At 36.6% G+C, this 20,259-nt stretch overlaps 3 protein-coding genes and 1 long non-coding RNA gene across 4 annotated transcripts in view; 3 read left to right on the top strand and 1 right to left on the bottom strand.

Moving 5' to 3' along the window:
* The window catches only part of LOC107692630 (palmitoyltransferase ZDHHC3), a 5,972-nt gene extending 3,685 nt beyond the window's left edge, over positions 1 to 2,287 (top strand). The window contains exons 7-9 of the mRNA XM_016491788.1: positions 143 to 215; positions 602 to 746; positions 1,409 to 2,287. Coding sequence (XP_016347274.1) covers positions 143 to 215; positions 602 to 746; positions 1,409 to 1,500 — 310 coding nt within the window. The 3' untranslated portion in view covers positions 1,501 to 2,287. The remainder of the gene's footprint in view (positions 1 to 142; positions 216 to 601; positions 747 to 1,408) is intronic.
* A 469-nt stretch (positions 2,288 to 2,756) lies between these two features.
* Positions 2,757 to 4,754, top strand: LOC107692688 (type I phosphatidylinositol 4,5-bisphosphate 4-phosphatase-B-like). Its single transcript, XM_016491852.1, has 3 exons — positions 2,757 to 2,981; positions 4,319 to 4,509; positions 4,644 to 4,754. The coding sequence occupies exons 1-3, from the start codon at positions 2,879 to 2,881 to the stop codon at positions 4,752 to 4,754; spliced, it is 405 nt and encodes a 134-aa protein (XP_016347338.1). The 5' UTR covers positions 2,757 to 2,878.
* A 649-nt stretch (positions 4,755 to 5,403) lies between these two features.
* LOC107692631 (uncharacterized) lies at positions 5,404 to 5,849 on the top strand. The gene is made up of 3 exons (XR_001634662.1): positions 5,404 to 5,479; positions 5,598 to 5,650; positions 5,759 to 5,849. It is a non-coding gene; the product is annotated as an uncharacterized LOC107692631 (long non-coding RNA).
* A 142-nt stretch (positions 5,850 to 5,991) lies between these two features.
* Positions 5,992 to 19,484, bottom strand: LOC107692686 (FERM domain-containing protein 7). The gene is made up of 12 exons (XM_016491851.1): positions 19,356 to 19,484; positions 16,074 to 16,178; positions 15,209 to 15,251; positions 13,615 to 13,693; positions 13,421 to 13,518; positions 13,192 to 13,306; positions 10,306 to 10,453; positions 10,065 to 10,160; positions 9,372 to 9,535; positions 8,018 to 8,086; positions 7,174 to 7,249; positions 5,992 to 7,099 (listed from the first exon to the last, which is right to left on the bottom strand). The coding sequence occupies exons 1-12, from the start codon at positions 19,482 to 19,484 to the stop codon at positions 6,053 to 6,055; spliced, it is 2,169 nt and encodes a 722-aa protein (XP_016347337.1). The 3' UTR covers positions 5,992 to 6,052.
* Between the last annotated feature and the right edge of the window lie 775 nt (positions 19,485 to 20,259).

Below are 20,259 nucleotides of genomic sequence, written 5' to 3'. Positions count from 1 at the left end.
GATCTTATCTATGCACAATCAGCTTGTAACACTCCAAAGAGAAAGGAAAACTTGAAATTGCATCATATGACCCCTTTAAGATTAATGTTCTTTTGTTAGCTTTTCGCTTCTCTCACACTGTTCTTGGTCACTTGTTCTACAGGGCACATTATATCATTTTGCTGGTGGAGTCGATACTTTTTGGAGTTTTTGTCTTGGTGATATTTTATGACCAGGTATGCTTCAACATTATATAGTTCCTAATTTTGGACTATATGTTAACATTATAATAAACAGCAATGCCACAATTGTAATATTTCATATTGAATTGCTACTGCTTGTCATTTTGCATTTATCTGAATCATTTAATTAATTTAAACATCTTTTGCCACCTGATAGAGTGAATACCATGATTAATGCAAAGTGTCTCTTTTTAAACTAAAGTCTAAACTTAATCATGCATAAAACTTTAACACTATTCTTTTTCTGCTTTCTAAACACTAGTATTTTCTTCAGAAAATGCAAATCTTATTTATGTAATTAATTGTTGAAATTTAAATGTTTTTTTTTTTTGCATGTGTTGATCTGTCATCTCCTGTCTCTCTGTTGTTTTTGTCCCAAGCTGGTGTCCATTATAACAGATGAGACGCCCATTGAACAGATGAGGAACAGACTAATGAAAGATAAACCCAACAACACCCACCCAACACACATTACACACACAAGAAAGCCCAAAATTGCATTGCTGAGGGAGGTTTTCGGACGTGGTGAGTTTAATGCTGTTTATTTACAGCGTCTTGTTTTGATCCTGCAAGCCTGTTGTTAGAATTGCATCACTGGTACTGTTACAAATCCAAAGCATTGAGAAATCATATGTTTTACATTATTTAAAACAAAACAAAACAAAAATGTGTATTTTTGTAAATGTTTTTCAAAGTCTCTTATATTCACCAAGGCTGCATTTATTTGAGGGGAAAAAAATACAGTAAAATCAGTAATTTAGTGAAATATTACTATAATTTAAAATAATAGTTTTATATTTTAAGATGTAATATATCCCTGTGATGCAAAGCAGAATTTTTAGCATCATTACTCCGGTCTTCTGTCACATCATTCAGAAATCATTCTAATACGCTGATTTGCTGCTCAAGAAACAATTCTCATTAATATCAATGTTGAACACACATCTCCTGCTTGTGGAAAATAATTTATTTTTTATGATTCTTTGAATGAATAGAAAGTTCAAAATAACAATTTATTTGAAATAGAAACCTTTTGTAACATTATAAATGTCTTTACTGTCACTTTTAATAAATGTAATGCATCCTTACTGAATAAAATGAATTCTTAAAAAAAAGTGACCCCACACTTTTGAATAGCTGTGTACAGAATAATTGTTTTTCCGCTTGTATTTCTCTTATATTTACAGGTTCTATAATATGTTGGTTGTTCCCACTCCATTCCTCCCCACCTTCTGTTGGCGGCATCAGTTATTCAGCACTTCCTGATTACAATGTGTAACACTAACCAGTTTTCCATCGGTTCCTTTGAACGTTTCATCAGTATCGCATCATGTGTAGGACACTGAATATTATGTTACTGAGGTGCAAATTCAGCTATGATGAAGGAAGAGTGCTGCTGTGTGAGTGTGACTTCTGCTTGCTGCTTCTCTCACACACACACACACACACACACACATACAAATACAAGGTACTTCTACAAACCTGGATCTTTTTCCTTTCTCTGTTCATCTAAATGATTTCTCTTCATGTAACCCAGGACATTTATTGGTTTTAAATTTTTTAATATAATATTAATTATGAGGATTAGTCAGTTTTCTCTCATTAGTATCTTGTTTAAAGTTACTGAAGCAGTATCTTAACCTGTAACCAGTATATATTTTGTTACATAACCATTGATTGGCTTTAATGGACATGAGGACACACTCGCAAGGTCAGCTATGTTGACTTTATTTCAGGTAAATGCAATAGGATGCACCATCATTCATTTTGTTATTATTGTGTGTGTTTGAGTACATGGACTGTACTCCATTTTACATAAGGATTGTAAATAAAGATGTATTTTATAACTTTAATTTCTGACAAAAGTGTTGCTGCATTTTCAGGGTACTGGACTACTTTTGTTGAAGTGCTTGGTTTTGTTTTGTTTGAAATGTTAATGTTTTTGCTGTTTTATGGACAGCTTGAGGTATGTGTGTACATTACAGATGAACATGTATATTGATAATGTTTAATTTGATATTTATTGTAATTTATCTGTGGATTGTTTGTGTCTAATGCTGCTCTGATTTATGTGAAGTAAAAGACATCTTTTCATAATCTGGTTTTTCGCTTGAAAATTCCAAGTTTGAGTGGAAATAACCCAGTAGTGATAAATGTGTGTGTGTGTGTGTGTGTGTGTGTGTGTGCGCGTGCGTGCATAAGAACGCACACACAAATGTTATTTAATGTTTATTATTTGTATTTAATGTTATTATTTGTATTTGTTATTATATAGAGTAATTAAATAACGTGACTAATAAAATTAGGATTTAGTTTTGCGCACAATGTAACAATCTCTAAAACAGGCAGCTTTTATAAAGGCGTGTTTAGGTAGTGGTTAACATTAATATTTCACTGGATGCACAGCACACCTTACTGAGTAAGAGCTAATTAAAAAGGGATCATTAATTTTTCAATCCTGAGCTCGTCGCTTACTGGCCCAATCCTTGATCACGTGTCTGTTATTTTTGTTGTCGACTTCCCGGTAGCAAAAAAAATAATGTGATCATGTGACGCTTCCTGGAGCCTTACTTTCACGCATCACTTTTGCTCTCCGCAACAACATTGCCTAGCAGCAAACCCTAAATCCACCGTGGGATTTTGCGTTCGTTTACGGCATGGCTGACGGTGAGCGATCGCCTTTGCTGTCGGACAGTCGCGATGGAATGAACGGGCTGTCACCGGGATATGAGCCCTACCGACCTCCGAGCAAACCACAGAGTGAGTCAAACCTGACCCGCATTGACAGAACGCTTTTGGAGCCGTCTACCTGTCCACAGCATTTTTTGGGCATCGTAACGAATTCGAACGTACGACTCGATTCGTTTCAATTCGATTGGAGCGTTCGAACGCGCCTGTGATGCCCACGCTCACATGCTGACTAGCTAGGCATTTATTATTTATTACTTTTATTTTGATTTATTTAGAGCACAGCACAGTGTGTGCATATTTTGACCATGTGATTTAATTTGCCGTAATCTGTAATCTGCAGATCCTGAGCACACTACAAATAGATTAGTGGCAGATTAGACAGTGCACCTGAATCACATGATTTAAGGAATCATGATTTTTGCCCTCAGTTTAAGTACTATTGGCTCTGGCTCAGACTGAGAAATAATACAAGTTAAAATTGTTGACCATTTGTAAAAATGTTGAGTACCTAACTACACAATATTGCTCTGTGTAACAAATCCATTTTCTTTGCTTTGCTCAAACAGTGCGTATAAATGGCAATAAAATTAATTAAAAAGTGAATATGGTTAGTAATGAAGGGATAATGTTAGGTTAGGGTTTGTATTGATGTTGAATATTTTGTAAATATTTATTTACTTATTATGTTGATGTATTTATTTACATAATGTTTTTGTAATGTTTATTTAGATAATAATATTTTTGAATTATCAATTGCAAACAATCTTACTGTTTTAGTATTGTACTTATGTATATTTATAATTTATATAAACTTAATGTATAATTTAAGTAAAAAGTTTGGAGGCCATATCTGTTAGTGTAAATCTATTAGCGTAAGTGTATTCATTAATGTTGTGTAAAGTATTGTTTTTTAAAGCATTGTTCTTACCCGTTTGTATGGAAGGTTGATTCTGCCATGAAATAAAAAGTAAAAAAGGCGAAATAAATTTTTCTCTTTTTCTCTTACAACATTTTATCTTTTTATCTTACAATTCTGACTCACAATTTTCTCACAATTGTAAGTTCGGAATTGCAAGATAAAGACTGGCTTTCGTAGTTTACATTCTGATATTGGTTAAAAAATTCCCTCTGTTGCAATGCAAATATTTTAATTAAAAATGAATTTATTTTAATTAATTCGTTTTAATTTCTTTTCATTGTCACAGGCAACCTACATATATTTATTTAAATAATATTATTAGTAATGAGTTCTATTTGATGCAAAAAATGTTAGTCTTAACCTTATACATTTAATATTTCATTTGCATGTCAATTGCTAAATGTAGTACAATCATCATTTTCTTTTTCCTCTCTTTCTCTCTCTGCCGTCTCCTTACATCATCTCTCCTGCTCTCTCTCCATCCCAGATTTCCCAGCGTTCCCGTCAGCTCCTCCCGCATCGATGCTGGGAGAAGCTCCTCCACCGTACTCCCCGCTGGGCTCTCCGGAGAGCGGCAGTGCTCCTGTCATCAGCTGCAGAGTGTGTCAGTCGCTTATTAGTGTGGAGGGTAAAATCCACCAGCATGTGGTCAAATGCGGCGTCTGCAATGAGGCTACAGTGAGTTAACAAGCACATTTCATTTAGGATTCCAGTCATCAGACATACCTAATATTATGTGCAATATTTGTTTGAAAACTGTACTAGATTTAAATGAAAGTTCAGACTGTGATATCACTTCCTGTTTTATCTAGCCCATAAAGAATGCTCCAGCAGGAAAGAAATATGTGAGGTGTCCGTGTAATTGTCTTCTCATCTGCAAAGTCACCTCGCAGAGGATTGCCTGCCCTCGACCTTACTGGTGAGAGACATTACCATCCTTCATAAGCCTTACAACAAAGTATTAGGTTAGGAACACACCATGGAACAGGGTATCAGATATATATATATATATATATATATATATATACATACAGTATATATAGTTTTTTTAACTGTTCTTTTAAACTTTTCTTCATCAAAGAATCCTGAAAAAGACATAGGCTTCCACTAAATATATCAATAAATATATAGTTATAAACAGTTATTTTGAATAGTAATAATGGATGCAGTTCAGCTTTGCCATCACATAAATTAATGAAAATATTTTTATGAAAATAGATTGTTGATGATTTTGCTGTATTTGTGATTAAATAAATGCAGCCTTGGTGGGAACAAGAGACTTCTTTCAAAAATGTTATCACCACAGAAGTTTTGAACAGTAGCGTATATTCAAAAACATGTTTTGTTTAGTTTTTTATTAGTGGACTTTAGTAGATAAGTCGGGAGATAATTATGATATTAAAGATTTTAATGACATTAAAGATTTTTGATTTGATATGATTAAATGCCCAGAGGTTGTTGTGCAATGAAATTTATAGTGTTTTTCTTATTAGTTTTAATTATGAGTTTCCAGAAATTCTGTTATTTCACGTTTTTGTGTGTACATGTGTGTCTTTTTTTTTTTTTTTGATATCCTGGTGCTGGGAGTCCGAATCCTCAGCCTAGTGGTGCCAGAGTTTCCTGTGGCCACTGTGGAAACACTTTTCTGGTAAGAACTTTTCATATTCATGCACGTTTGCAATATTTTAAAGCTCTTTATCATTTCATTTGCCCTAATAATAGCCTTAATATAGCTGTGACTCGATGTCTCTCTGTTGTTGATTTAGTGGACAGAATTTACAGATCGGACATTGGCTCGCTGTCCACACTGCAGAAAAGTGTATGTTAATTATTATCCATAGACCTTCCTCTATTTAGCACCAGCAGTTACATTCACTGGCTGCAAGTAAAATATTGGCATGTCATTCCATTCTTTTCATCCATACAGTTCATCGATTGGCCAGAGGTACCCTAGAAAGCGGAGTTTGATATGTTTCCTGCTGTGCTTGATCTGCATTATAACGACTGCAGGATTGATTGTAAGAATAAAAGCATTTTTAGAGTTCATTATTTCAAAACGCATGATCTTTACTTAATATCCTAATGATTTTTGTCATAAAAGAAAAATTGATAATTTTGACCCATTGGCTATTGCTAAAAATATACCCAAGCGACTTAAGGTTTTGTGGTCCAGGGTCACATATTATTTGTTGAGCCCCATCAGTCACGATTCTGCCCATGGCTACAACTTCAGCACCTTAACAGTGGCGAGAGTTTTGTTCTCCTCATCATTCGGGCAGTCCAAGTCCTCTTCCTCTCCATCCTCTTCATCAAGTTGGAGGCTTCCAGAAGAAAAGCGCATTCGTGCCAGCGGACCAGAATGCACCACTTTACCCAGTGCAGGAAAGTAGGGGTAGAAAGTGTCTGAATCTGAATCACTATAACTACCTGTGCCGAGAACGCATAAAGAAGTGGGTCTTTCAGGGAGTGGTGCGGGACGTAGAGGAAGGTAGGTGGGCCTGGTAGGAACCTGGTGTCGAGAAAGGTGTGGATAATATCCCAGAGGGCGATACTCGGATGCATAGGCAGCGGCGTTGGAGGCAAGTGTAAGTCGCTGGAATTTGAAGTCTGGTTGGCTTGAGGCTCGACGCGGCAAGCCGGTCTGAAAGGTGGAGTCATCGCTGTAATGGCCCGCTTCCACTCCACTCATGTCCAATTTCCTATTCAACCCAACCCTTAGTCCTAGTCCTCCTCTGGGGTACAGTCTCGATTCTCCCTGGCTGGCGGGACAGAACCTTTCCTGCTGCTTTTGTAGTTGTGGCGACAAGCAAGAGGACGGTAATGATGAATGAACAATTTGTCTGGGCAAGTATTGCAGAGGCACATGGTTGTGATGGGTTTGAGGGAGTCGGTCTAGGGATGAGGACGTGTGGTCTTGCAGTAGGTACGGATGAGTGGCGAGTGGGAAGGTTGGCAGCACTGGGTGGAACTGTAGATGGGGTGTGTTAGGATAGAGGAGCACAAGATGCTGGGCACTAGGAGACAATCGTCTCTTTGCCTTTTGTCTCTGAGCTCCTCTACTACGATGTTCTGCTCCTGATGTGGAAAGGGAACGGAGCTTGGGCGAGGCAGAGTTGCTTGAGAAGGCAGGATTTCGTGACAAGGGCCTGGATCGTTCCAGCTCATTAGCGAACATGACTTCCACAGCGGATAGGCTGCGCTTTGCTACGCCTGTCTGTTCACTGTGTTGCCCAGCAACAGTTGGGTCGGGAGGTAGATGCTCGTACAGCTATGTGAGGAAGAAACAAATGTGAGAAACACGATCCAAAAACACAACCGAAATGTAAGTAACTAGTACAATACCTGCTTGGAGACGTCAGTCAGTATGTCAGGAGAGGATCGGCACTGTCTCGTGTCATATTCAGACTTGCAGTAACTTCTGAAAAAAAAAAGTGCAAAACAGGCTGTAGATGCAGTGAAAACAAACCCCTACAGCACTGTCCAATTCCCTAAAGGCTCTGTTCCTGTAACTAAAATGTTAAAACACATTGCAGTTTAATGTTCAAAGACAACTTTAAACCATTTGTAGGTTGATATGCCCTACACTCTCATAAAAAAAGGTACAAAAGCGGTCACTGGGATAGCACCCTTTCAAAGGGTACACCGTGGTACCTTATTTAATCATAAAAGGTGCATTTTAGTACCTTAAAGGTACAGATTTGTACCTAAATTATACAAATTAGTATGTAAATGTTACATATTAGTGCCTTTTGAAAGGGTACTGCCACAGGGACAGCTTTTGTACCTTTTTCTGAGAGTGTAGATGTAAAATCTGTGATGCATTTGATATTGTTCTGTTGGTAATATAATCCCAAATGGTGCACTTGATGTGTACCTGATGTGTACCTGTGGTCTTGTGGACTTGAAATGGTCATCACTTGTCCGTTCATGACACTGTAGGGTGTCCTATTTGACGTTTTATGTTTCATATGTGTGCTCATGTGGGCCTTTGTTTGAGTGGCTCAACGTAGTAATGTTGACTCAACCATTGGTGTTAGTTCAGGACTACCTAATTGTCTAAGCCAACAGAAGACAATTGTATAATTTTTGCTATTCCGAGTATTCCCATTAGTGGCTTAGAAACTACACGTACAATTTATGCACAAATGTATTCCCATAACATACAATACCCAGCGTAACATCTTACCTTTCAAAAGGCAAATGTTTCTTGTCTCTAGAGCCTACGCACTCCAGAAGTTGCTTCTGTGTCCTGCCACTACAATACCACAATCGCAAGAATAAAAAGAGACAACTGTTACTGATCAAAAAATATATCATCAAGCCTTGTTCACACTGACAGTGATTTTATAGAATATTTTAATTTTCTGCCATTGGATGCCCTAAAATTATTTGTGGGCTGCATAACTGGCCAGAGCTTTTAAAAATTTGATTACAGATGGGTTGGTATTTGGGTTCATTTGAAAGAAGTCTTTTATGCTCACAAAGGCTGCATTTATTTGATCAAATACAGTAAAAGAAGCAATATTGTGAATCATTATTGCAATTTAAAATAACCTTTCTATTTTTATTTATTCATGTCATTAAGCTGGATTTTCAGCATTGTTTACTCCAGTCTTCAATGGCACGTGATCCTTCAAAAATTGTTCTAATAAGCTGATTTTTTGCTTAAGAAACATTATTATTAATGTTGACAACAGTGCTTCTTAATTTTTTTTTTTTTTTGTGGAAACAATGCAAAAATTTTTTCAGGATCCTTTGATGAATAGAAAGTTCAAAAGAACTGGATTTATTTTAAATAGTTTTTTGAACAATGTAAATGTCCTTACTGTCATTTTGTGATCAATTTAAGGCATCCTTGTAGAACGAAGTATGAAACTTTCGAACTGTAGTGTATATTACTGTAAAAACAAGATGCTATTTTATTTTGACAATTGATCCGTTTTTGTGCAGTTAAAAATGAATATTCTCATTTGTATATAAAATCCATCTGTGCATGATGCACCATATGCTGAACAAGATCAATGATTGTCAATACATGAATCAAACTTGCTCAGAATGCTGACCGTTTCTGACATGGTTTCCACATATTATTTTTATTATACTGCTGTATGTGTGCAGAGATATATTATACAGAAGACTGAAATCACTCACAGTGACATTAACTTCTGCATCAAGCCTACACTCAACTATAGTATCTGATCATATTGCCACATCGGTGTTTAACTTTTCTCAACTTTGTCATATCGCTAGACACACCCACTTTGTGTTGCCAATGATTACCATCGCTCAATTTGCCAGTTATTATCAGCTCTCAGTAAAGTCGCTGTCAGAGTGAAAGCACTTTCATACATATAAACCAATGACTAAAGTCTCTTGTTGTGTGTTTAGCAAAGAAGATTAGAACTACTCTGTTTAATATCCTCATTACAATCTCTCAGAGGGTTTATGGAAGATGATTGGGAAGGATCATAGCATAAAGTATTAGACAACTGGGGCTTCTCATTGCATTTCACAAAATCTAAAGTCTGCCTGTCACATACCTGTATCTGAAACTGGATCCTTTGCTGGACAGAATGGACCTTTGATGTGACTTGGGCTCTTCGGCAAGTCTGAAGAAAGCATGATACTCCACACACATCTTCCAGAATGCCTTACACACATCTCTGCTGGCCATGGAAAATTCAACAGTGTCTCTCCTTGAAGGCTAACACAATAAGAGTTGAGTGAATGACAGATGAGGATAGTACTAAACATTCCATGCAGTTTTCATTTTGTTGAACGTTAAAGCATTTTCAGCCTCAAATTTAATGCTTTCATCCTTATGCTTTCTTATTAGAAATACAATCCTATTTTTATGGAAATCGTCAATATAAAATATCTGACATTTTACCACTTCATTGGTGTGGATTATTTAGGATGATAAACAAAAGTTGTGTTTTTTTATGTTGCATTTCTTGCATTTTATGTTGTTTATCTTTCTTTTATTTTATATCATACTGTTGTCTCTCATGATAAATTGCTTGTGCTGTTCCTCATTTGTAAGTTTGCCAGCTTTGTATAAAAGTGTGTACTAAATGACTAAATGTAAATCTAGAAGTCAGCACAGGCGCTGCAGATATAATACATAATGAGAAAGATTATTTCAAATGTTGCTGAGGAACTATTGTATTCTTTTCCCCACAGATTCCAATGTAAAAACAGCTGTTGCTATGGAGGGATCATTTGTGTCTCACCCCAGTCTCAGTGTGGAGTTTGATGAGGAAATGTTTCCTCTTGAAGCTCAGCTTTCGGATTTTGGCCCAGCTGAAGGTATTGATCTTTGTGTTTCCCTGATAATGACATAAACATGTAAGAGAGTTGAAATTTCTAAGCTGCATTTAAGGTTGCTGTGTATATTTGGTTTTATGCGTATTTTGTATTTTTTTTTTTTTCAATTAGAAGGCTAAAGCGTAAGCATATATTTTTGTATTTTACCTGATAAACGAGTACTCCCATATGTGTGACAGCGAGGTTGATCCTCATGCCTTCTCCATCATGGGCAGGGTGAGGGCGGATCCCGTACATGTCCATTTTCCGGGCAACCTCCAGCAAATGCACATCTGATTCAGCAGGAGTGTGACCTCTGACCCCATAAACAAAATTATTGCCAAATGTACAAATTTCGAGGTTCTCATTTGGGTTTTGATTTGGTGACTAAGACCTCGTTTACACTCCAGGTCTTGATGCCCAATTCTGATTTGTTGCCTATATCTGATTTTTTTTACCGTCTGTTTACACGTTCTTTCAATTTTGACCCTAATTCGGTTCATGTGGTTACACTTTCCATACCATCTAAAACATTGCGCTTAAAGAATAATATGACATCATTAAAACACGGAGAAGTTCCAAATTGTCGCAGTTTTAATGACGAACAGAACGCAATGCCTCAGAACATCCGATCTGCCTGTTTACATGACAGTCACATTGGCACATACAGCGGGTAAAATAAGTATTGAACACATCACCATTTTTCTCAGTAAATATATTTCTAAAGGTGCTGTTGACTTGAAATTTTCACCAGATTTCGGTAACAACCCAAGTAATTCATACAAACAAAGAAAACAAAACAAATAAGTTCAGAAATTAAAGGGGTCATATGATGCAATTTCAAATTTTCCTTTCTCTTTGGAGTGTTACAAGCTGTTCGTGCATAGATAAGATCCCTAAAGTTGCAAAGACTAAAGTCTCAAACCACAGCCTGTAAGTAAGTTTTTTATATTTAAAGAATTTGCCGCTGACGATTCAAATGCAAGTTTTGAGCAGTGTAGAGTAGCGCTTGTTGTTTGTCGTTTCTCCGATCACAAATGCAGACATGGTTTTATGTTTACGCGGCGCGATACGCAACACAACCACTGATCTATATATAATGTTATAGATCAGTGAACACAACACGTAAAAAGACAGTATAAGTCATTATAATCAGTAATTATGTCCCCACTGGATGCAACAAATGCCTAGTTTGTAATGGGTTTTATTGGTGTTGTCTCATTGTGCCGGGACACAGCGTCACAGTATGGTAAGGGGCGTAACATTTCTGTCACACGCTTGAATTATTCAGCCAATCACAACGCACTGGATAGCTGGCCAATCAGAGCACACCCTTTGTAAAAATTGACGCATTTCAGAAAGGCGGGGCATAGAGGAGTAATAATAAACACTATTAAAACAACAATAATGTACAGTATGTGGAAAATAATGTGTTTTTTGAACCTTAAACCACATAAACACATTGCATTACACCAAATACACATTATACAACATAATGTTCTTTTTAGCAACGTCACATGACCCCTTTAAGTTCTGTGTAATAAAATGGAATGACACAGGGAAAAAGTATTGAGCTACTGAAATGTATTTAATACTTTGTACAAAAGCCTTTGTTGGTAACGACAGCTTCAAGACGCCTCCTGTATGGAGAAACCTGTATAGTAGAATGCATTGCTCAGGTGTGATTTTGGCCCATTCTTCCACAGAGTTTCTGAAACCAATTGAGAGTTTCCTTGGCTGTGTTTGGGATCACTGTCTTGCTGAAATGTCCACCCTTGTTTCATCTTCATCATCCTGGTACTGTAGGTGTTGGTACTGAACCAGCTAATATTAATTTCCACTGACTAGGGGCAGGATTGCTTTCTAATTACTGATAGATTTCAGCTGGTGTCTTGGCTTTCCATGCCTTTTTGCACCTCCCTTTCTTCATGTGTTCAATACGTTTTCCCTGTGTCATTCCATTTTACTACACATAACTTAATTTCTGAACATATTTGTATTGTTTTCTTTGTATGTATGAATTACTTGGGTTGTTACCGACATCTGGTGAAAATTTCATGTCAACAGCACCTTTAGAAATATATTTACTGAGAAAAATGGTGACGTGTTCAATACTTATTTTACCCGCTGTATTTATATCTGATTTATTTCCACATATGAATGCCTGAAACCGATCTCAAAATATCTGAATGCATGTTTTTTTTTCTCCTGTTTACACGGTCATAGAACACATTCGATCTGTGTCACAGATGAGCAAAAAAATCGGAATTGGGTCACATTTAACTGACAGTGTAAACGTAGCCTAAGTCTGTCATAGCATATCATGTACATTCAGCGTTAGGAAGTAACTAATTATATGCAGTCTGGATTACGTAATCATATTGCAAAAACGAAGTACTTGGAATTAGATTATATTACATTTTAAAATACACAAAATTATGAATTAATTCATAATTTATTGTTTCTTTCTAATTCTTTAAAACTTTTCTTTCTAAAAAGTCTTATCGCTTATATATTTTAGAAAAAGTTCTCTGGTTTTGTGTAATTGCGCACACACAGACCAGCCACTATAATCAGGTGGCTATAATCAGAGGAGACAGATTTTGACCACTGGATTTAATTTATTTTATATTATTATTTTATATTTAATTCATTAACTATTACATTTTCATCAATTTATGAACCCCCTGCAAGGGGTGCAGCCCAGTTTGGGAAACCCTGATGTAATGTAATGTTTAATGCACTTCATTTTTATAGCAATATGGTACAAAATTATCCTACTTAAATGAATGTGATAAAGTCCAAAATGAAGTCAAAAGTAATCAAAAAACAATCAAAAATAGTCTGATTATATTACCTAAAATGCACTGTACTAGATTACATTACTAACTACAATTTTTGTCATGTAATTTGTAATCAGTAGCGGATTACAATTTGTAAGTAATCTACCAAGCACTGTATACATTATAGGACATTACATTATACATTATATATGGATTTCAGTGGGAATATTATCATTCTGGTATACTTGCATGGTGTGTAGCTGTATCTTACCTGTGCTTTTTGTGAAAGCGAATGATTTTGTGGTCCAAGTATTCTTGGTTTGGAACATATTGCTTATTTTCAAGATGATGAGCATCCAACTCGTTGTCATAATCCCCGATTTCTGCTACAAATGGGGACAGAGAGGTAAAAGTATAATGTGCATAAGATAATCAAAGGTAGGATTTAAAAGTGTTGTATTTTGATGTTATGCAAACATTCAATGAGGTAAGAGGAGTACCTTGCAGTATATGAGAGACCAACAGGGCGGCGCTGTTATCGTTACAGGTAAGGCTACCATTTGACAAATCCTGTTTGATCTGAAGGGCAAACAGATACCTGTATAAAAGAGGCAGCAGTCAGACTGAATGCATATGACCAATCACCATCTATTTATCTGCCTATATATCAGATAATCATGTGCGTGGAGTTTACCTTGTTAAGCCTCTCTGCAATTGTCCTGGGTCAGGAGGGAAAAACTTCACTATAAAATGGAAAGCCACATCACTGATATCTATGGGTGAGAAGCACACTATCTTATTAGACCGATAAAACTAGCATTAAGCCTACTTTATTAATAAGCTTAACATTCACTAAAGGCAAAGGATCAGGATGGTTGTGGTCTAATGGTTAAGCATCTGTGATGGTAAATTAAAGGTTCAATGCAGGAAAGAACTGAATCGATAATTGGTGAATACTGACTTCTGAGATTACATATTCAACAGTAAGCAACTAGGGTAGGGGAGAGTGGGGTAAGATGTGCCAGGGGATATGTTCTCAAGATACAGTATTTTTATGTATTTTTAAAAGTATGTTCATTTGCAAAAAATGCTGCTGACTTGCAAAAAAGCATGTTAGCAGCATTTCTAGCTGTTGATGTAGTTTTCTACATGGCCAGTATAGTGAGTGTTATGTCAAAGAGTTTGGGGGCAAGTTGGATCACTAAATTATTGAATCACTTTTTATGGAAACCCTATTTTAATCCTTCCATCTTAAACCTTTCTCCTTGCCAATAGTAAAACTTAAGCAAAACTAATGCATCACTCCCCATTCACCACTACTGTAAGTTAGCATAACAAGCATTTGCCAAGCAAATAATAATAAAAAAAATTGTAACACTTTAGTTTAGGGACCAATTCTCTCTATTAACGTGTTGCTTATTAGCATGCATATTACTAGCATATTGGCTGTTTATTAGTACTTATAATGTCACGAATCCGGTCTATGAACTTCCGTTCACTCTCCACCAGAGGTCACCCGCTCACCACATGGACTCTCACACTACACAGACTGTTACACTATACCCTGGACTACATTTCCCATCATCCATTGCACTGATTACACCCACAGCTGTAACCAATCACACACCCTACATAGGCCATGGACTTCATCTCTCTCACTGCCGAGTATTGTATAGCGTTTATCACTCTCCTAGCAATAGCTACTCTACGGAGCCAGTTTCTAGTTTTCATAGTCTAGTCATAGTCTTGCCTTGCCTGTTTTCTCGTATTTTGATTCTTGCCTGTGTTTCTTGGATTAACCCTTGTCTCGCCGTTCGGACTCTGTTTGTACCTCGCCTGGACTATTGCTCATGTTTCTGGATTAACGTTACCCCTCTTGTCAAGCCCTCTGGATAACGTTCGCTGTCAACTGACTCGCGCCCGTTTTGGATTGTTCTCGTCTCGTCTGTGCCATACCTGTTTGCTGATATTTTGACCCTGCCTGCTTCTGACCATGTCTCTGAATAAAGCTATGCGTATGGATCCGCACGTCTCTCGTTTCGTTCGCCCCGTTACATATAAAGCACATATTAATGCCTTATTCTGCATGACAATATTTAAAATCACATAATCCTACTCTATTAACAACTACCTTACTAACTATTAATAAGCAGCAAATTAGGAGTTTGATAGGCAAAAGTCGTAATGAATAATTAATAGTGAGAAGGTCCCCAAACTAAAGTGTGACCTAAAAAATTAACCAAGTGGACCTTGTCACAACAAAACAAAAATGACAGAACAAAACTCACTTTTGATTTGCTTAGCCACTGGTTTCAAGAGTTCAATCCAAGCCTGTAGAAGAAACAGTATCTGATTTAATTTTCTATGGGTGCAGCAAACAACTATCTATTTGACAAGTGTTGCCATAGCAACTATTTCAAGGGAGAGTTCACCAAAAAAAGAAAATTCTGTCATTTATTGTTCAAGTGTTCCAAACCATATTTTCTTCTGATCAAATTTGAAGTCATTATTCATTCATAATATTGCCATGCAATGAGCTATTAACCCAAGAACAGCTGCGACAAGATCAGTGACTCAGTGAACTGATCAAGTCAGTCCGAACTGTGCACCAATCATTCAGATCAGTTTCTTGAACTGGATGAACCGACAATAAAATCTCACTCAAAAGACCATCAATACTCTTGTAAAGTCGTTGCAAAGAGTTTGATGGATGTCAGTGACTATAAATTTGAATTGGAACATCACACAAGTCAAATGGACCATTTAATGACACCATTTAATGACATGCTTTTGCATCCTTTTAAAGGCTTAAAAGTTCTAGACTCCATTAATAATAATTGCATGTAAAAGAGCGACCATCTACATTATAGAAAATTTCTTAATTTGTGTTCCACAAAAGAAAGAAAGTCAGGTTTGGAGCAACATGAGGATGAGTAAATGATAATAATAATAATAATAATTCATTACATTTATATAGCACTTTTCTAGGCACTCAAAGCGCTTTACATTGTCAGGGGGTATCTCCTCATCCACCACCATGATGACAAAATTTTCATTTTGGAGGGGTGAAATATTTCTTGAAGGGCTAGACTCTGCTGTTCATGATCAAACTCTGTTATTGACATCACTGACAGGTCAAAGGTTTTGACTCACATAGCTGCCAGTATGGTGACGGAACTCCAGGCCAAAGTACTCTTTCTCCAGCAGCTTTAGATGACCACACACCTTATTGAAGAAATCAGAGCCCAGAATCTTTCTCTGTGGGAAGATGAAGAAGAATAAATCACAATACAGAGATGGAAACGCTTTATACATCTTACATGTCATTTCAAAATTGATACTCGTCTCAGTGCTGCTTGTATCAATGTTCATTTTGAGTGATGTGACTGCAGTGTCACTGTGAAATTACTCCTCAGATTAGCTTCTTTCTTCCATCTCTATTACTTGATACGGGTGGTAATGAGATGGCGATGCGATTTGAGCAGAATGTGATTCTTAGAGCAACTTTCTCTGGTAATTGAATCTGCAGCAACTGAACTCCTCAAACAGAATTGGGAAAGTCAGATGCTCACTGAGTCAGCCTGAAAATACAGGGTTGCTATCTGATGAGTGTGTTTGTGGGCACATATGTGTGTGAGGATGTGTTCTTGAACCCTGTATTTACTGTGACAGCTGGGCATAGAACCTCCCCATTATCTTGTCAAAGACAAGGAACATGAGAAGAAGATAGAGGGATAAAGTCTGGAACAAGCATGAGATAGAGAGGTTGAAGCACATACCACAGTACAAAGATAGATCTGTGACTCTCATGGCAGGGTAAATTTATGCCAAAATATACAGACTTTGTAAATACTTGTGAGGACATAATGGATGCTTTCTTGCACTGTTTATTCAGAACAAATAGGATCTTTAACAGTGAATCGTCATTGATCATGCACTTTAATTCAGTGCTAGCTTTACTTTGAGTCCAGGGAATACAATCTACATCAAAATACTCAACATTTTTTACAGAAAATGTGAGTGGTGCTTGTCTGTGCAAAAGCCGACACCATAATGACAGGTAGCAGCGTTATTTTAGTATTACTTATATACCATTATAGTATTTATTAATAGTTTGAATGAGCTTTTATTGTTATATTTTCAGTTTTCATTTTGTTTAATTTACGTTTTTGTCATTTTGTTATTTGTTTTTGCCAATTTTATTAGTTTGAATAGACTAAATATGCCTTAGTTTTTTTTTTTTTTTTAGGAATTTTAATACTTCGACTTACTGTATTTTATTGCAAGGCAACATTTCTAATTTTCGTTTAAGTTTTTTAAGTGTAAGTTTTATCTTCTAACATATAGATTTGTTTATTTTTAGGCTATTAAAACAAGTGAAAACTAGATAATTTCTCTTTTAATGTAAATTAATTTCATTTTCCACCTGTTTTTAAGTTAATCCCTGCGGATGAGAAGAAAAAAAAAGATGCTAAAACCAGACAATAAGTCTTAGTTGGTTTAAGCTGGTCAATGGTGTTCAGTTGGTTTAACTTAACTGGTCAGCTGGTCTAGCTAAGCCCCCTCTGAAACCAGCCTGATCTGGCTGGAAGACCATCTAAAAGCAGCCAACCAGCTTATGCTGGTTTCCATTGGTTCTTTCAGTAGGTATTGCTTAGGCTTAAACAAGTAATAATACTGCTCTCCTCCACAAACCACACAATCTGAGGTGTCATTCATTTCGATATATACTACTTAGGTGTAGGAATAAAAAAAAAAAAACCTAACCTAACCTTAAAAATAATAATAGCAAGCACCACTAAATAATATGCTGAAATTACATTTTCTTGACCAAGTATCGATCCAAAAAACAGATAATCTCTCTACAACCTCTTTCTCTCTGATTTGTATTTTTCACTGCCTCTTTACTAATTGCCTGTTTTGCCTGAGGATGTAGGGGAATGCAGGCGTGCTCTCTGGAATGAGGCCATGCAGGACAAGCTTCTGTTCAGTGCTGGCCACGATATTTACCCCTATTCAGACACACACATGCCTCACGGCTACTAACTAACTCACTCACTCTCTGTCTTTTTTTCTATCTCCCCACCCCCCTGATTTTATATCTCACCTGCTTTTTCTGACTGGTAGGACAAGGCTGTGCTGTGTAAAAGCGGTAAAAAAAACCCAGGCATGTACACACACATACACACACAGCATCCCCCATGAAGCAGAAGCAGCAAGCGGATAATGGGACATGAAATGATGCTCCTTTACAAGCAAAACACAGCTGGACCAAATGTGAGAGAATCCACACTACACACTACACACAAAACACATGACATAAAACACACACACACACATGTATCTACATTTTACAATTATTTACTTTAAATCAAAGTGTATAGAAACTTATAAATGTAAATAATTGTAAAGTGTAGATAAATAAGTGATTAAACGTCATAATTGTGTATCGCCCTTGTTACCAGCTACACCATACAGTACATTAAAGAAACTCTTGTACTTCAGTGATTACAAAATGTAATTATAGTGTAGACTTGTTGTCACACTTTTTACTTCACTGAATATTTCACAGGGTAGGGTTATTTTTGAAAGTCAATGTTTGTATAGGCACATAGCTTGAAGTCTCAGCTACAAAAAAGCTACATTTCCACAAAGAAAAAAAAGAAGAAGAATAACTGAACACATTCTGTCCTTTTTCTGGTAGTATGCCTTAATAGAGACACACTATATGCAGTAAAATTCACACACACACACATATATATATATATATATATATATATATAATGAATTACTTCTTAAAGGAGGAAATTTTGATTTAATGTAAATAAGTGTACACTGTAGAAATAAGTGATTAAACGTCACAATTATGAATTGCCCTTGTTATCAGCTACACCATACATTTTAAAGAAACTCTTATGCTTAAGTGGTTATTTAATACAGATAGGAAAATAAACATTACAAAATGGAATTATGGGTTGGGGATAATTGTGTATCGCCCTTGTTACCAGCTACACCATACAGTACATTAAAGAAACTCTTGTACTTCAGTGATTACAAAATGTAATTATAGTGTAGACCACACTTCACACTTTTTACTTCACTGAATATTTCACAGGGTAGGGTTATTTTTGAACATCTGCACCAAAAAAAAACAAAAAACAGTTCACTGAACATATTCTGCTCTTTTGTGGCCACATGCCTTAATAGAGGGCGATATTGGCACACTATATGGTTTAAGTGTAATTTTTTTTGAACAATCTATCATACACAAGTGAAAAAGGCAACGTACATATTTGGGCAACAAGTAAATATGTATGTGACAACTTGCCTTAACCTGGCATCTATGAAAACCACTGCTATAAAACAAGCATTATAGGATACCCATATCCCCCTGTGACAACTTGCCCCGGCATATATATATATATGATTTCTCACCTCCACCTCGAAAACTCTCTCGCTGTCGTCTAAAAAGATGACGCGTAATCGCAGTTTCTCATTCTTGTTCTTCTTCCGCACAGCTGTCCTATTGACAGGTGTCTTCAGCAGCTCGAACTTATCCCCCATCTTCTGTGCGTCTGTTTAGGGTTTAAGCGGCACACTTTTCTTTTAAATAAAGGACAGAGGGTCCATGATGTGTGATACTATCCGTTTGATGCTGTAGTGAGTGAGTTGCGCGCGGCGGTCTCGTGACGAGTGTTCACGCATCCTGTTCTTAATGCGTCTGTTTAGGGTTTAAGCGGCACACTTTTCTTTTAAATAAAGGACAGAGGGTCCATGATGTGTGATACTATCCGTTTGATGCTGTAGTGAGTGAGTTGCGCGCGGCGGTCTCGTGACGAGTGTTCACGCATCCTGTTCTTAAACTGAGCAGCATCAGCAGCACTACTGGATCTGATCTCAACCCTGAGCATCAAGCTACACAATAAACACAAGTCTCTAACTCTACAACGCGCAGAATCAACGGTTTTTATGTTGTTTACAAAATATCTGGCGTAAAATACTTAATTTTGTCAATGTATTCATCGTTGCAGACGCTGAATAAAGTCTTAGAAAAGCAGACGAAAATGCACCACATCATTTTATATTACGATAATATATTTTGTATATGGGACAAAAATGTATATACTGCCAGGAAAAAAATGCAAAAATTTGTATATATATATATAGTTTAGTCGTGAAACTCTAGATGGCACAGGCTGATGGGTTGTTAACATAACTGATGATATTCAGAGAGTTAAATGACTTGGCACAAGCTGATTGGTTCATGCTGCATATGCAGCCAATGAGCTTACTGCCTTGCATTTATATGGCTGGCTAGCATTCACTAGAGATTCCTGCA

This window comes from Sinocyclocheilus anshuiensis, unplaced genomic scaffold (assembly GCF_001515605.1).
Source record: "Sinocyclocheilus anshuiensis isolate Anshui unplaced genomic scaffold, SAMN03320099.WGS_v1.1 scaffold50, whole genome shotgun sequence".
NCBI lineage: Eukaryota > Metazoa > Chordata > Actinopteri > Cypriniformes > Cyprinidae > Sinocyclocheilus > Sinocyclocheilus anshuiensis.
The sequence above is the reverse complement of the archived record's forward strand: the minus strand, read 5'-3'. Positions and strand labels throughout refer to the sequence as shown.

Coding starts and splice junctions, on each gene's coding strand:
- LOC107692686 (XM_016491851.1), bottom strand. CDS start 19,484: ATGGGGGATAAGTTCGAGCTGCTGAAGACACCTGTCAATAGGACAGCT. Junction 16,179..19,355: donor AGAGAGTTTTCGAGGTGGAG/GTGAGAAATCAT, acceptor ATCTTCCCACAG/AGAAAGATTCTGGGCTCTGA. Junction 10,454..13,191: donor CGCTTTCACAAAAAGCACAG/GTAAGATACAGC, acceptor TTATGGGGTCAG/AGGTCACACTCCTGCTGAAT.
- LOC107692688 (XM_016491852.1), top strand. CDS start 2,879: ATGGCTGACGGTGAGCGATCGCCTTTGCTGTCGGACAGTCGCGATGGA. Junction 2,982..4,318: donor ACCTCCGAGCAAACCACAGA/GTGAGTCAAACC, acceptor TCTCCATCCCAG/ATTTCCCAGCGTTCCCGTCA. Junction 4,510..4,643: donor GCGTCTGCAATGAGGCTACA/GTGAGTTAACAA, acceptor TGTTTTATCTAG/CCCATAAAGAATGCTCCAGC.